The 16,272-nt window shown below is 40.0% G+C and overlaps 1 protein-coding gene across 1 annotated transcript in view; it reads left to right on the forward strand.

Annotated features, from left to right (window-relative positions):
* Vwa8 (von Willebrand factor A domain containing 8) overlaps positions 1-16,272 on the forward strand; it is a 355,260-nt gene that overhangs the window by 84,302 nt on the left and 254,686 nt on the right. Inside the window, exons 10-12 of the mRNA XM_055609598.1 lie at positions 11,191-11,322; positions 13,618-13,752; positions 13,837-13,914. Of these exons, the coding sequence (XP_055465573.1) occupies positions 11,191-11,322; positions 13,618-13,752; positions 13,837-13,914 (345 nt within the window). The remainder of the gene's footprint in view (positions 1-11,190; positions 11,323-13,617; positions 13,753-13,836; positions 13,915-16,272) is intronic.

Raw genomic sequence — 16,272 nt, forward strand, 5'->3', positions numbered from 1 at the left:
ATTTATTTATTTATTTATTTATTTATTTATTTATTTATTTATTTATTCATTCATTCTTTAATCTATCTATTTATTTATTTAATTAATTTTTTATTTAACTTTTATTAATTACACTTTATTCACTTTGTATCCCCCCATAAGCTCCTCCCTCCTCCCCTCCCGATCCCACCTTCCCACCTTCTTCCTCACGCATGCCCTCCCCAAGTCCACTGATAGGGGAGGTCCTCCTCTCCTTCCTTCTGACATTAGTCTATCAGATCTCATCAGGAGTGGCTGCATTGTCATCTTCTGTGGCCTGGTAAGGCTGCTCCCCCCTCAGGGGGAGGTGATCAAAGAGCAGGCCAATCAGATTCTGTCAGAGGCAGTCCCTCTTACCATTACTATGTAACCCACTTGGACACTAAACTGCCATGGGCTACATCTGTGCAGGGGTTCTAGGTTATCTCCATGCATGGTACTTGGTTGGAGTATGAGTCTCTAGGAAGACCCCTGTGTTCAAATTTCTTGTTCTGTTGCTCTCCTTGTGAAGTTCCTGTTCTCTCCAGATCTTACAATTTCCCACTTCTTACATAAGATTCCATGCACACTGCCCAACAGTTGGCCATAAGTCTCAACATCTGCTTTGATAGTCTGCAGGACAAAGGCTTTCAGAGGCCCTCCATGGTGGTTTTCTAGCTTGTTTCCTGTTTTTTTCTTCTTCTGTTGTCCTTGCTCTTTGTCTTTTGGGATGGGGATTGAGCATTTTAGTCAGTGTCCTCTCTCTTGATTAGTTTCTTTAGATGTACAGATTTTAGTAGGTTTATCCTATATTACATGCCTATATGAGAGAGCATATACCATGTATGTCTTTCTGCTTCTGGGACAGCTCACTCAGGATGATCCTTTCCATGTCCCACCATTTACCTGCAAATTTCATGATTTCCTTGTTTTTCATTGCTGAGTAATACTCCATTGCGTAGACATACCACTGGTTTTATGTTGAGGTCTTTGATCCACTTGGACTTCAGTTTTGTGCAGGGTGATAAGTATGAATCTATTTGCATTTTTCTAAATATAGATATCCAGTTAGACCAGCACCATTTGTTGAAGATGCTATCTTTTTTCCATTGTATGGTTTTGGCATCTTTGTCAAAAATCAGGTGTCCGTAAGTGTGTGGGTTTATTTCTGGGTCTTCTGTTTGGTTCCATTGATCCACCATTCTGTTTCTATGCCAGTACCATGCAGTTTTTATTACTGTTGATCTATAGTACAGCTTATGATCACAGACGGAGATACCTCCAGAAGATCTTTTATTGTAGAGGATTGTTTTAGCAATTCTGGGTTTCTTGTTATTCCATATGAAGTTGATAATTTTTCTTTCCAGGTCTGTAAAGAATTGTGTTGGTAATTTGATGGGAATTGCATTGAATCTGTAGATTGCTTTTGGTAAGATGGCTATTTTTACTATGTTAATCCTGCCAAGCCATGAGCATGGGAGATCTTTTCATCTTCTGATATCTTCTTCTAATTCTTTCTTCAGAGACTTGAAATTTTTTTCATACAAGTCTTTGACTTGCTTGGTTAGGGTTACACCAAGGTACTTTATGTCCTTTGTGGCTATTGTGAAGGGTGTTGTTTCCCTAATTTTTTTCTCAGCCCTTTTGTCTTTTGTATACAGGAGGGCTACTGATTTTTTTTTTTTTTTGAGTTAATTTTGTATCCGGCCACTTTGCTGAAGGTGTTTATCAGCTGTAGGCATTCCCTGGTAGAATTTTTGGGGTCACTCAGGTATACTATTATATCATCTGCAAATAGTGATGATTTGACGTCCTCCTTTCCAATTTGTATCCCCTTGATCTCCTTCAACTGTCTAATTGCTCTAGCAAGGACTTCCAGAACTATGTTGAAGAGATATGGAGAGAGTGAGCAGCCTTGCCTTGTCCCTGACTTCAGTGGGATTGCTTTAAGTTTCTCTCCGTTTAGTTTGATGTTGGCTATAGGCTTGCTGTATATTGCCTTTACTATGTTTAGATATGTGCCTTGTATCACTGATCTCTCCAAGACTTTAAACATGAATGGATGTTGGATTTTGTCAAATGCTTTTTTAGCGTCTAAGGAGATTATCATGTAGTTTTTTTTTTTCTTTCAGTTTGTTTATGGATAGAATTTTTATTTTTTTAATTTGAATTATTTGAGACTTCATAAATGAGTAGTACATTTACATCATTTTTACTTTATCCCCTTCCAACTCTATGTGCCCCCAACTACCCCATTAGTTAGATCTTCTGGAGGTATCTCCATTAGTTATTATTATGGTTATATAATAATAACTTTTATAGTTATTATTGTTAGCTATTATAGTGTTTCCTTTTAGTGTTTCTTGTATATACATGTATTTATAGCTTATTCTCTACTTGGTATTGGATACCTATCAGGGGGCTCAGTATCTGGAGAAAACTGTTCCTTCCTAACTCAGCAGCTGTAGATTGCCTGTAGCTCTTCATGTGGAGGGAATCCCATCCACAATGGCATGTTGTCATTGTGCAGGTCTTGTTTAGGTTGCCATATTTGTTGAAATTTCATGGTTGCAGCAACCAGGTTATGTCTTCTGGCTCTTACATTCTTCTCCCCCCCCACATCTCTCGTGAGGATCTCTGAGCCTTAGATGTAGGGGTTGCATTGTAGATGTACTGATTGGGGCTGGGGTGGCACCCAAAAGTTACTTATTCTCTACATTTTGACCTGTCTTGGATCTCTGTCTTAAGCCTTCATACATTGCAAAAAGGATAGTTGGTCTCTAGTTAGTGGAACTGTTTGTAAGTATTAGGAAGTGTGGTCTTGTCAGAAGAAGTTTTTCACTGGGGTTTCAGAAGACTCAAGCCATTCCCATTAGCTCTCCTCCTCCTCTTATGGATCCAGATGTGAGCTCTGAGTTGTCTGCTGCCCTTGCTCTCTTGTCATAGACTCTAAGTCTTTGGAATTGTAAGCCCCAAGTGAACCCTTCCTTCCTTCTCTAAGTGCCTTGGTCATGATGTTTTATCATAGCAATATAAAACTAAGACACCCTGTTTGTAGATTTCCATCTCCTTGCTCCTGTGGTCCCTTTCCACTTTCCTGGTTTCTGTGTCTACTTCAGGTTCTGTAATCAATTCTGAAAATTCAGAGCTAGAATCCACAAGTAAGAGAACATGCAACGTGTGTCTTTCTGGGCTTTGGTTACCTCATTCAGAATATTTTCCAGTTCCAGTGGATGATTTTTTTTTTTTTTGAGACAATCTTACTGTGCTGCCCTGGCTGGCCTGGAACTTGTTATTTAGACTAGGCTGGCCTCAAGCCCAAAGAGATCTGCCTGCCTCTGTCTCCCAAGTGCTGAGATTAAAGTCATGTATCACCATGACCAGTTATTGACAGAAGTTTTTAAAAATGTGAAGAAATAGTAAGACAATAAAGAGGCAAAGTGCAATAGAAGAGGTGTCAGAAAAGAAACAGGTAAGATGTAGTCACTGACCAAGCCAGGTGTAGTAGTGTATGCCTTTAATTCCTGTTCTGAGGAGGTAGATGCAGGTGGATCTCTGAGTTTGAGGCCAGCCTGGTCTACTTAGTGAGTTCCAGGACAGGCACGACTATATAGTGAGATGCTGTTTCTAACAAACAGACAAACAAACAAATGAACAATCAGCCACTGACCAAGTGTTGCAATCCTAGAAAGTACAGGAAAATTCAGTGCCTTCTGCATACCTCGAGACAATGGGAAAATATTAAAGTGTCAAAGTCAAAAAGAAAGTATCCACAGAAAGAAGGAATGATGAGGGTTATTGTGCGAGGAGGAAGAAAGCAGAGGGGCAGTGGCAGAGAGGGTGAAACTACTCAAAACTGTGAAAGTAGGGAAGGGTGTTGAGTGGTTGAGGCAGGAAGCCACCATGCTTGGCTATGTAGTTCGGTCACTTCACGGTTTACCCTTTGAACTGGGAGAAGAAGGAGACCTTGCCTTTGAATCAACATGTGAACCTGATGGACACTGATTCAGTGATGTCACATGAGGAGCTGGTGCTTGTCATCACAGGCTTCAGCTCCACAGAGCTGCCTGAGGTCCCCAGTGCAGTGTGCATGCCATGGGGAACAAGGGAACATATCGGGGAAGAAGAGGAGGAGAGTGGCACCAGACATTCCAATAGAATAAAGCAATGCCACGTATTTGTGTCACAACTGGGGGAAATCTTCACTGTGTAGATAATTCAGTCAGGGCAATATTGTTCATTTTTACAGAGAAACTCCACTAAGTGTTTCTAGTCTCTAGAAACAAATTGCACGAATGATATACAATATCTAAAATACTTCTTTTCTTTTTGAAACAGGGTCTAACTGTGTAGCCCTGGGTGGCCATGAATAGGATCTGTCTGCCTCTGTCTTTAGAAAATGTTCCCATTAAAGGAGGCCCCCCCTACCCCAAAGCTGTTTAAGGAGTTGGATTTCTCAAGAAAGTACTAAAGCTACTTTACTTAGCTTTACCCTTGCTTTTGGCCTTCATGATAAGGGAAGCAGAAATCTGGTTAGAGGCTCATGCTACAAACAGAAAGATTCTAACTTTGATAGTAGGTGTGACAGTTTTGGTCACCTTAATTATCTGAAGTGCGAGTTAAATCACAGCCTTAGCATAGCTCATCTGAACCTAAAGAGCTCTTGTTCACACTGATATTCTCTGCACATATATGAGCATTAAGTGTCCTGTCTTAGCAGTGGATCGGGCTGCACATGGCTGATGCTCTTTTATCTGCTTTCTGGTATTCTAACTTAATTGCTGCTTTAAATTTCTCTCATTTCTTCAAGGCTAATCTTAACTAATGTTCATAGCTGAGTGGTATCCTCAAATAGTTTTGATAAGAAATGTGGAAGTTAGTGAACTTTGTTAAATTCAGAAAGATGTATAATAAAGAAATGGACATATCTGTTCTAATAGAACAAATCAAGCAGGGGTGTATTTTCTTTTATAGATATCATAGAAAATAATGAGCAGATGCTTTTGAATTATATATGCATTTGAATTTTAATGTAATCATTTAATTAGACTGCACTTTAAAGGAAAACCTATTACCCACTGAAAATGCAGTCAGCCAAAACTCAGAATACGTTCCCTTTTTCTGAACCAGCTATAGAAATGGCTGGAATGACCTCATTGCCCAGATGGTGCTTGTCATATGATGCTCCTATTCTTAAAACATCTCTGTAGCTATGGAATCACTTCTAGCTTTAGTTAAGGCTTCTGAAAGAAAATGCTTTCATTCTCATCGTGCCATGCTTTGAGAATGGTATGCTTGCTCTCAGTTTAGTAACAGATGCATCCAAGCTTCTTATATCATGTCTTGCAACTCAGCCCTACTTAGGCAGGGCTCTGTTATGACAATGACTGAATTAGAATGTTCCTTTGGAGATTTAGAAATCTTGTTCATTGATAATATAGTCTGAACCATATCTCTCTGTGTGAAACTTGGAAAAAATCTTGTGTTTAGTGTTTATTTTTTTCCAACTCAACAAACATTAATTGAACATTCATTATTTGTCAAATGATTGTCTACATAGTGCATTCTAGAGATGCAGAAACAGATGCTATCTGATCACTCCTCTTGGAAATTTACAGTCTGGTTTGGGCAGCAGACACTCTAATAACATTTTATAACACTGGCTAAAAGAGGAATGGCTCTGGTAAAAGCAATGGTTCAGCGGCAAATAGGAATAAAATAGGCATGAGAAATGCTTCAGAGGTGGAAGGAAAGATGTTACTAGCTGATAAAAATTAGTCTGAGTTGGAGGACTGAGAGCAAAAGTGAGGGATCAAAGAGAAATGAATCCCACCTTGGACAAGTAAGTTGATGGAGGGAAAGAGAAGGAACGTTTGTGAGCAAAATGGACAGTTCTTTACAGGTGGACCTTTCTGACTTTGAGGTTTCTAGATGGATTTGTCTGGCAGTTTTTAAATTGTAAGTCAGGACTATTTTAAGAGCTATTTTGATATTAAAGGTAAATGCTTGGGGCCAGTGTGCAGGCGCAGAGTACGGGGCAAGGGTGGCCAGAGGGTTTCTTGGCAGGAGATTCCCAGGTGGCAAATGTATTTTGCTGTTTTGAGATCCCATGGCTGTCCTTCCTGGGCTTTGGGGCCCCTTGCCCATGTCAGCAGAGCAATTGAGGGAAAAAAATACTTAGGAATCATTGCTGTATGAGTGTTAGTTGAATTCATCCATAGGGAATTGTCCAATAAGCTCTGGGAGCAAGAAGACAAACTGGATACTGAATCCTGGAAACATTGATACTTAAGGATTAAGATGAGAAATGTGTGGAGTGTTGGAGAGAAAGCAGAGAAAGGTTGGTCAGTAGGTTTTATTAATCCAGTTGAGCGGTTCTGGGGCTTTGTCCAGCCATGAGGTTGGTAAGAGGTAAGTGTAGGTGGGGCCAATATGATCTGCTAGTGACCTGGATACAGAGCTCAGTCAAGCAATCAAGGAATCAAGGTGTTTTGGATTGTGGACTTTTATTGATGAAGTTGAGGAGGGAGAGACGGTAGGAGATCCAGATCCCATGGTCGGGCATATTTGATTGAGGTGCATGTTAGATATCAACATGGAGATGTCAGAGGGGCTGTAGCATAGATCAGCATTTTATAGATTGGAAAGAAAAAAACCAGGTGTCATGAAATAGATCATTTATAAAATGATGTATCTGGATAAGGTAGAATTGTTTTTTAAAATAAGAAAGGAAATGCATTGAACACATTAATAATAAAGTCAGAGTTAACAGTAATATATTGGTGTCAAATTAGGAAAAGGAATCAAATTGCTTCCCCTTGGTATCATTTAATCAAGAGCAAGCCCAGTTTTGAATTCTCTACTTCTCTCTGCCTGTGTGTTTCACTGTTCCTTTCTGTCTGTTGTATGAGTCTGAATCTGTCCCTGACTCAATGCTGCCTTGTGAATCTATCCCAGTCCCTGTGTGTGTCTGTGCCACACGTGTCTCTAACAAAGGACTTTGCGCTTCTCTCCCCCCACCCCCACCCCCACCCCCGCCATTGACCAGTACAGTGAGCATCACATCAGGGGAGGAATGAAGGTTGTTTTACAGAAATCTTTAACAGTTTTACAATGGACGAAGTCATTGACTCCAACTGACCCAGATAACAATCTTACAAACATTATTGTAAACATCATAGACTTAGCATCCTATGTCCATGTCGTATTCAGCGTTTGTGGTGGATATTCATTTTATACGGCGTCTTTCAGTCTATTTTCTGTTTCTAGCAGATGGTTATCATAGCACATGTACAAACGCACATGTGTTAACCTTGGGCGGGGAACATGGAAGAGTTCATAATTTAAGATCATAGCAGTGCAGTAGCTTAGGCTGTAGAAGTTAATCACACGGGAAATCTCAGGCAAGTGAGGTTGTTGTTTTCTTAGTCTCAATGTGTGTTTTAACACTTGGCCATGAGGGTCATTAAAAGTTTCAGTCTATTAGACTGTAAGAAAGATCTTTGCCATAATGAATGCCATATTCTTTTAGTTGATAACTTTTGTTAAATGATCTCTTCTTCATGTGCCTTAAAGTGAAGTTGTTGGGAAAATTGAGGAGAACTTTCAGAGTAGACTGAGAAGGGAGAGATGGTAAAATAGGAACAAAATAAGTTTATAAAATTCGGTAGTTGTTCGTGGATTTGCCAGGAGCAATGTTAGTGGAGAGGGAATATAAGCCAAAGTCAGAGCCAAATATTTAAGCCAAAAATAAGAGCACCAAGGAGAGAGGAAGATGGAGCAGGACGTCCTGTTAGTAAAGTGTGTTTGGGGGTGATTGAAGCAAAAGGTGGTGGGGCTCTGCAGTGATGTGAATTCAAGAAATGCCTGTTTCTTGTAACAGGACAAACATCTTTTAGGAACAAAGGTCAAAGTTCATGGGGTATATGGACTGTAAGGCTTGAGTAATGAGAGGACATTTCTAGAGCATCACTGTATCTTGCTTTGGAGTGATATAAACACCCTTTCACCCAGAGTTAGAATGTGATTTTCATAACTTTTAATGACTTAAAATAGAAATCTTTTTTTTTTTTTATTGAACAAGGAGGAAAAGAAGATTTTGATGAAAAAAATAGATGGATTTAAAAAAAAGGTTTATTTTTTAATTTTAGGTGCATGGATATTTTGCTTGCATGTATGACTATATACCACAAGCATGTCTGGTCCCTGTGGAAGCCAGAAAAGGGAACTGGAGTTAGAGATGATTGCTAGCTGTCATGTGGGTGCTGGAAACTGAATTTGAGTCCTCTCCAAAAATAGTCAGGGGTTGGTCATCTCTACAGCTCTCAAAGCATAGGCAATTTTGAACATGAAGAAAAAAAAATTCCATTTGTATTTCTGTTTAGTCAACTTTTATTGACCACTGACTACATCCTATGTATAATTCTGGGGTCTAGAGATTGCAGCATGAGTCAGATAGATGTGTGTGGTATTTTCTCAAAGGGTTGATGTTTTCGTAAGGCCTGTGTGTTTACCTGAAGGCTCTGTTGTGAGAGGACAGTGCCAGCTAGATTGCCTGCTGATGCCCACTAGATGGGCTCCTATTGTTGACTCCTTGGGAGAGTAGCAGTTGTTTGAGTAGCTGCAGACAGGAAAAGCACCTCTTGGGAACAGGGACAGTATAAACTTGTTTGGTGGCTGATGAACATGCTCTGTGGAGCTTCTTTTTTTGTGCTCCGTAGCCCAGAAACAGGCAGGAAGAAAGAGGATCATTTAGTGCCGTGGTTCTCAGCCTTTCTGATGCTGTGACTCTTTGCTACAGTTCCTCATGTTGGGCCTCAAACCATAACACTATTTTCGTTTCTACTGCATAACTATCATTTTGCTACTGTTATGAATCTTAATGTAAATATTTGAAATGCAGGAGATCTGATATGCAACTCCTATGAAGGGGTCTTTTGATTCCCAAAGGGGTCACTATCCACAGGTTGAGAACCACTGATTTAGTGGGTCAGGATTGGGTATTAGGGATTAGTTTTATAGACCAACATCAGTGTAATGTATCTTATTACAGATCAGAGTGCAGTTAGTGGACGCTAAGTGTTTTAGAAAGTGTTATTTCTGCTTGTTTAAGTGAAATTCAGAGTTCATAAAAAAATTATAAAGTATGATGTCAGGTATCCCTTTCTAAGATGGTATTGAATCATAGCGCTTTTTCTCCAGGATTAATTCAGATTAGCAGTCCTCTGAGTGGTAGCTCACCTTGCAAGGTGAGCTTCGCTGCTATCTGAAGTGTGATCTGGCCTATGTTTCTTACTCTACTGAAACGTTTCACCTGGAATTACTTATAAGGGTATAACCAGTGTAGCAAATGGTTGAATGCATTTGTGATCGTTTCTGGACTATGCATGCTCCAACTTAAACCCTTTATCACTTAGAAAACGTACCACACCTGGAAGAACACACCTTTGGTTTCACCTGTTTTTTTGGAGATAATGGCTGTTTGGTTGTTGATCTAGATGAATTTCATTCCTTGGCTGTGCCTTGTTCCTTTCTCTTAAGTCTCCCTTGAAATATAGTGTCACTCCCTGAAATCCATGTGTCACTTGTTGTTGCAGTACGGAAGCAGTTCTCACCACACTGTTCTGTGCTATGTGGATTATGTAAAGCGTTCAACATCGATTTTTATGGTTGCACAAATAATTTTTTTTTAAATTTCTGGAAAGGAGTGATTGCCTGTGGGATTAGTCTCCAGAATGAAGATTTAGCTGGGCTGTTGTGTTTGAATATTGAGTTTGAACATAATTTTCTTCTGAAAGCTATTTTCTGGAGTTCCGTCATTTTTTTCAGTATCAGATGGTTGTTTGTTCATTGGTCTGTATATCTTTCATCACAGTGTTCTAAAATGAGTGTAGTTTACTTTTCTTTTTAATATTTCAAAAGCCCTTTGTTTTTCATATTGAACACACTTTGAGCACAGGTTTAAATTTTCAATTAATATTTCTTGTTTTCACATATGTATCTACTCTCTGTATGGATTTTTTTATTTGTTACATTTTATTAACTGTATCCCAGCTGCATCCCGCACCCTCATTCCCTCCCAATCCCACCCTCCCTTTCTCATCTCCTCCCTGCCCCTTTCCAAGTCCACTGATAGGGGAGGACCTCCTCCCCTTTCATCTGACCCTGTTTTATCAGGAATCTTCAGGACTGGCTGCAGAGTCCTTCTCTGTGGCCTAGCAGGGCTGCTCCTCCCTCGGGGATAGGGGGGAGAGGTGAAAGAGCCTGCCATTGAGTTCATGTCAGAAATAGTCCCTGTTCTCCTTACTAGGGTACCCACTTGGATACTGAGCTACCATGGGCTACATCCGAGCAGAGGTTCTAGGTTATATTCAAAATATATTTTTTAAGATTTATTTATTTATTTATTTTATGTGTTGGTGCTCTATCTGCATGTATACCTGCATGCCAGAAGAGGGCATTAGATTTCCATATACATGGTTGTGAGCCACCATGTGGTTACTGGGGATTGAACTCAGGACCTGGGGAAGAGCAGACAGTGCTCTTAACCACTGAGCCATCTCTCCATCCTCTGTATGGATTTTTAATATGGTAGCTCACATAAGGAAATGTAGTCCTTGTTAGAATGTTAAAAACTGGCTCACATCAAGAAACAAGCAGTGGTTCTGACTTTTTAATCCCAATTCACAAAACTGGGAACTGTACAGTGCTGATGGCACCATGCCAGGTGCTTTGCAAGACTGATGGCTGCAATGTGTTTTAGTCAGTTAAGCTATCTACACAAAGGGACTGCTGAATGGTGTCTGAGTTCTGTTTTCCTGAGTTTAGGGAACACAATAGCAGCAGGTGCCTGACACAGACCTGCTGCATTTAAGTGTTGTCTAGAGTAGAATCATCCCTTTCTAGTAAACTGTAATGTTATATTATTGAGAAATGTGGATTATGAACTTGTACCAGCTCAGGAATGGAGAATTTCCACCTTCTGTTAGTAGACATTAGGGACTATTCTTGTGTCATTAATTAATGTTCAAGTAGAAAGGTATTACTAGAAAGTAAAATATTCTCATTAACTTCTAACCTTTGCGTGTGTAAATAATGTAGAATGGTTTCAGTTCTAATTAAATAGAATTTCAGCTACTTGACATTAATTCTGAAATGAAAGGTGAATTTGTATATCTTTCTGTTAACTTACAGCGCTTTGAGCTCCAAGGTTCTGGGAACCCCCTGCTTCCTACAGAGATTTTAGGAGTGGAGAGGGTGACTGACAACCACATCTCTCAAGCGCATGTGGCAATCCAGGTCGCAGGAAAAGAGGTGACCATTAAGGTACTTCATCACTGCTTGATTCATCCTAAATCTATTGCATTCTGGCTACTTCTGTGGCCTCAGGCTTTTGATCCCCTGGTAAGTCTTGGGCTCTGCTGCACCTCTCTAGAGCCATGATTTTGTGACTGCGTCTATGTTGTAACCTGAGCTGTGTGAGAATGAAGATGGGGACTGGAGAGATGGGTCAGAGGTTAAGAACACTGGCTGTTCTTCCAAAGGTCCTGAGTTCAATTTCCAGTAACCACCTGGTAGCTCAGAGCCATCTATTGTGAGGTCTGGTATACAGGCAGAGTGCTAGATAAATAACAAATAAATAAATCTTAAAAAACAAAACAAGGAAAGCCCTCCTTCACAAATGTGAAGTGTACCTCTGAGAAAATCCACTGTTGGCTAGGAACAGTGTTTTGTGCTGTAAGGAATAGTGCTTTCAAATGGATGCCCACTTGCAAAGGGAAAACCAGTTCTCCAAAGGAATATCACTAGATACATCAACCACACTCAATCAGGGGCAGGGCCCATGTCCAAAAGTAGTGGGCCAACACAAAATAAACTCTGTGCTGTTTGATTGTTTGTTTTGTGAGCTTTTTTGTTTGTTCTGGCATTTTTTAATTTTATTGTTTTTTTGTTTATGTTGATTTTTGTTTGTTTGTTTGAGAGAGAGAAAGAACGTGAAATTGGATGCGGAAGATCTGGGAGAAATTGGGAGAGATGCAAAACATGATAAAATATTGTATGAAAAATGAATAAATATAAAGAAAAAAAGAAATATTGCTTTCAACTATTTTCCTAGTAGAGAACCCTGTTTTGAAGTTACGTTTTTGCCAACTGCAGGCACCAGTTTGAACTGGAGCTATGCTCTTGAACAGTGCTTAGAGAGGGGATGATGTTGGGCCTAGTGCTCCAGCTGCTGCCTCTGCTGTGTTCTCTTCTCCTAACCATTGCTGTATGGGTCTAGGGCTCTGTATGAAGCAGAGCTTGACAATGCTGAGTGTAAGAAAGTAGGAAAGAACAAATGCTTGCTTTCTTATGTGTGACCTAGCAAAAGTCTGTTATGATAATTTACTTTAATATATTAATATTTATTATTTTATTATAATAAATATATTTATTTCATAATATTATTTTAAATATAGCTGTACTTATCCATTCCTTGAACTAAATATCAGTCATTCTATCATGATTCAGACTTTAGCGAGTATTTTTTGTACACTAGATATTTTATTTTGTATATTAGAGTCTTAGATATAGGAAGACTGTCCTGAAAAAAAAAAACAAACAAACAAACCAAAAGAAAAAAAATGAGAAGCATTGGAAGAGGCACACTTAATCTATGTTTATATATACAGATAATGTTTATACATTCTAATGTTTAATTTATACACTATAATGTCAGATCATCTTGGTAAAGATCCTGCAAGTTCATTGCATCCTGCCCTCTCCAGCTAGCCCTTAGTTCTTACCAGCCAATCTTATCCAAACATTACCCAACATATACGTAATATAGAAACATCACACAGTATCCTACTTATACACATGGTTTTTAAGATTATGTATAAGTTAAAAATTAAATTAATTAAAAAAAAACCCATAGAGCGGTAGAAGAGATAGCTCAGCAGTTGAGAGAGCTTGTGGCTATTCCAGAGGACAGAGTTCAGTTTCCATTACCCAGGTCAGGTGGCTCCCTGGAGCTCCAGCTCCAGAAGATTAGACATGTCTGCTCTCTGCAGCTACCTACACATGTGGTGTAGACTCACACACACATACATACACATAAGTGAAAAATAAAGCTTAAATAAGGGTCTCCAGAGAAGAAAGGTCCAAAGCCCAGTGAAGCTGAGAAAAAAGAAAAAAAATAAAACTAAAATGAAAAAGTAGGTGAATAGGAGGAAAGATTTTTCACAGATAGACACTTTAGAGGTAAACTAAGAAAAGTGGAGAGAATCTGGTTATGGCTTTTAAGAAGGGAATTCATTGTTGTGTGATAACTGAATCTTGTTCTATAACTGGAGTTTACGAAAAAAATAATGTTGTGCACTAGTAGTAGGTTTTTTAATGACAAGTTAGAAAGAATGAAAATGACATGTTCTGAACATGCTTGGTAGTGTGGGACTTAATTTTAGAGGGGTGACTAATGTGAACATTAGATAAGGACCATCTTGTTGGAATGGAGAAACAATTGCATAGAGTCGAATTAAATAAGATGGTAGTAAAGGACTTTTCAGTCAAAATTATGTGCTTCTTATTACTTCTATTTTGAAAAAAATGTGTATTTTATTTACCTTATTAAAATGACAGGTGCCAGCGGGAACTAGAGCACTAAATCAGCCTTGTGCACCTGACCGTTTCATCCAGACTCAGAGTCATAAGCAGCTGCTGGCTGAGATGATGCAGTCTCATATGGTGAAGGACATATGTTTAATTGGAGGAAAGGTAAGAATGGCAGCTTCATTTTAAGCCTTTGCTCGTCAGCTTTGAGTGTCCCCAGCCCTCACACAATGGTGTTTCTGTTTGTAGGGCTGTGGGAAAACAGTCATCGCTAAGAACTTCGCTGATATCTTAGGATACCACATAGAACCCATCATGCTGTATCAGGTACGCCATGGCTTTCTCAGTTTTTCAGTTTGCATACAAAGTAATGTTTTTCTGTGTAACATTTTTTGTGCATGTGTGTCACACTTCACTTTAAATTAGCCCCTTCCTCCTGACTTCACTCATCGCTTCTGACTTCATCCATCCTTTCTCTGGGTGTTCCCCTTGCTTCTCCCATCCCCCAAATAATCCCTCCTTCTGCTTTCATGTCACAGGTATTCAGTTGCTTTTTATCCACTTTCCTTAAGATCTTTTCTTGCCTTTCTTGATCTCATTTCTAGTTTCATGCCTACACACACAAACACACACCCCACACACCATACACAACACAGAGACAACCCTTACCCCTCCCAAATAACACACACACACACACACACACACACACACACACACACACACACACACATTTTAAAAACAAGTTCTGCTTATGGAAAAAATATGGTATTTGTTTCTTGAATCTGACATTTTTCTTAATACAATGATTTCTAGTTGCATTCATTTTCTTGAAAATGTCAGGATATCATTTTTATTTATGGTGACGGTTTTAGTGGAGAGACCACGACTATTTCAACTCTTATAAAGAAACACATTTAATTGGGACTGGCTTACAGTTTCAGAGATTTAGTCCATTGTCACCACAGTATGGTGGTGTGCAGGCAGACATGGTGCTGGAGAGGGATCCAAGAGTTCTACATCTGGATCTGTAGCCAGCTGGAAGAGAGGGACACTTGGCCTGCCTTGAACTTTTGAAACCCAGAGGCCACCCCCAGTGACATAGTTGCTATAGCAAGCCACGTCTACTCCAGCAAGGCCACGTGTCCTAATTCTTTCAAATAATGACCCTGTCGGTGAGCCTATGGGGGTTATTTTCATTCAAATCACCACAGTGGCACAAAGTACCACTGTGTATATGTACTTCATTTTCATTGTCTGGTCATCTTTGAGTAGATCTGTAGAATGGTTCTATTTTGTAGCTATTTTGAACAGTACACCAGTAAACATGGATGTGTAAACAGTTCCATGGTATGTTAATTTAGAACCCTTCAGATATACACCCAGGAGTGATATATCTGGACCATGTCTCTCTCTCTCTCTCTCTCTCTCTCTCTCTCTTTTAAATTTTCATTAAGCAATTACTCTGCATCCTGATAGGAACCACCCCCATCCTTTCCTCCCAGTCCTGTCTTCACTCTCCTTACGCCCCCCCTCCCCTTCTTCTCAGAGAAGGGGAGACTTGCCATGGATATCACCTGCCTTGGCATATCAAGTAGTACTGGGCCAATCTTCTTCTGTTGAGGCTAGACAAGGTTGTGCAGTTAGGGGCAAGAGATACAAAGACAGACCACAGAGTCAGAGACAGCCCCTGCTCCTACTGTGAAAAGTCCCACATGAGGAACAAGCTGCACATCTGTTACGTATGTATGGGAGACCTAAGTCTGACCCATGCATGCTTTCTGGTTGGTGGTCCAATTTCTGTGAGAACCTATGGGCCCAAGTTACTTGATTTTGTAGGTTTTCTTCTGGTGTCCTGAATCCTTTGAATCCTTCTTACTCCTCTTCTATAAGATTACCCCAGCTCTGACTAATGTTTGGCTGTGGTCTCTGCATCTGTTTCCATCAGCTGTTGGATGAGGCCACTCAGATGACTGTTATGCTAGCCTCCTGTCTGCAAGCATAATAGAATATTAGTGATAGTAGCAGAGGTGGGCTCTCTCTTACAGAATGCTGCTCAAGTTGGGCCAATCATTGATTGGCTGGGTCGAAGGTTTTGTGAGTAGATTGGTGTACTCCTCTCACTGCTGGAAGTCGTGCCTGGCTACAGGAGGTGGCCACTTCAGCCTCCATATCCCTGCTGCTAGGAGTCTCAGCGAGGGTCACTACCTTGACTCCCAGGAACCTTCCCCATTACCCCCCTACCGATTTCCATTCCCTCTCCTAGCCCTGTCTTCCCCTCCCCATATCTGATCCCCACCTCCATTCCCCTCCTCACCCTATGTCCCACCTCATTCCCTCCCTCCATCTACTTCAGATGTCTATTTTATTTCCTGTTCTGAGTGAGATTCAAGCATCCTCCCTTGGGCTGTTGTTATTCCTTAGCTTTTTTGGGTCTGTGGATTGTAGGATGGCTATCCTGTACTTTATGGCTAATATCCACTTATAAGTGAGTACATACCATGTGTGTCTTTCTGGGTCTGGGTTACCTCGCTCAGGATGATCTTTTCTAGTTCCATCCATTGGCCTGCAAATTTCATTATGTCCTTGTTTTTAATAGCTGAGTATTCCATTGTCTACATGTACCACAATTTCTTTATCCATTCTTCGATTGAGGGACATCTATGTTGTTTCCACTTTCTGAATATT

Source organism: Psammomys obesus, unplaced genomic scaffold (assembly GCF_907164565.1).
Source record: "Psammomys obesus unplaced genomic scaffold, mPsaObe1.curated_primary_1811, whole genome shotgun sequence".
Classification (NCBI taxonomy): domain Eukaryota; kingdom Metazoa; phylum Chordata; class Mammalia; order Rodentia; family Muridae; genus Psammomys; species Psammomys obesus.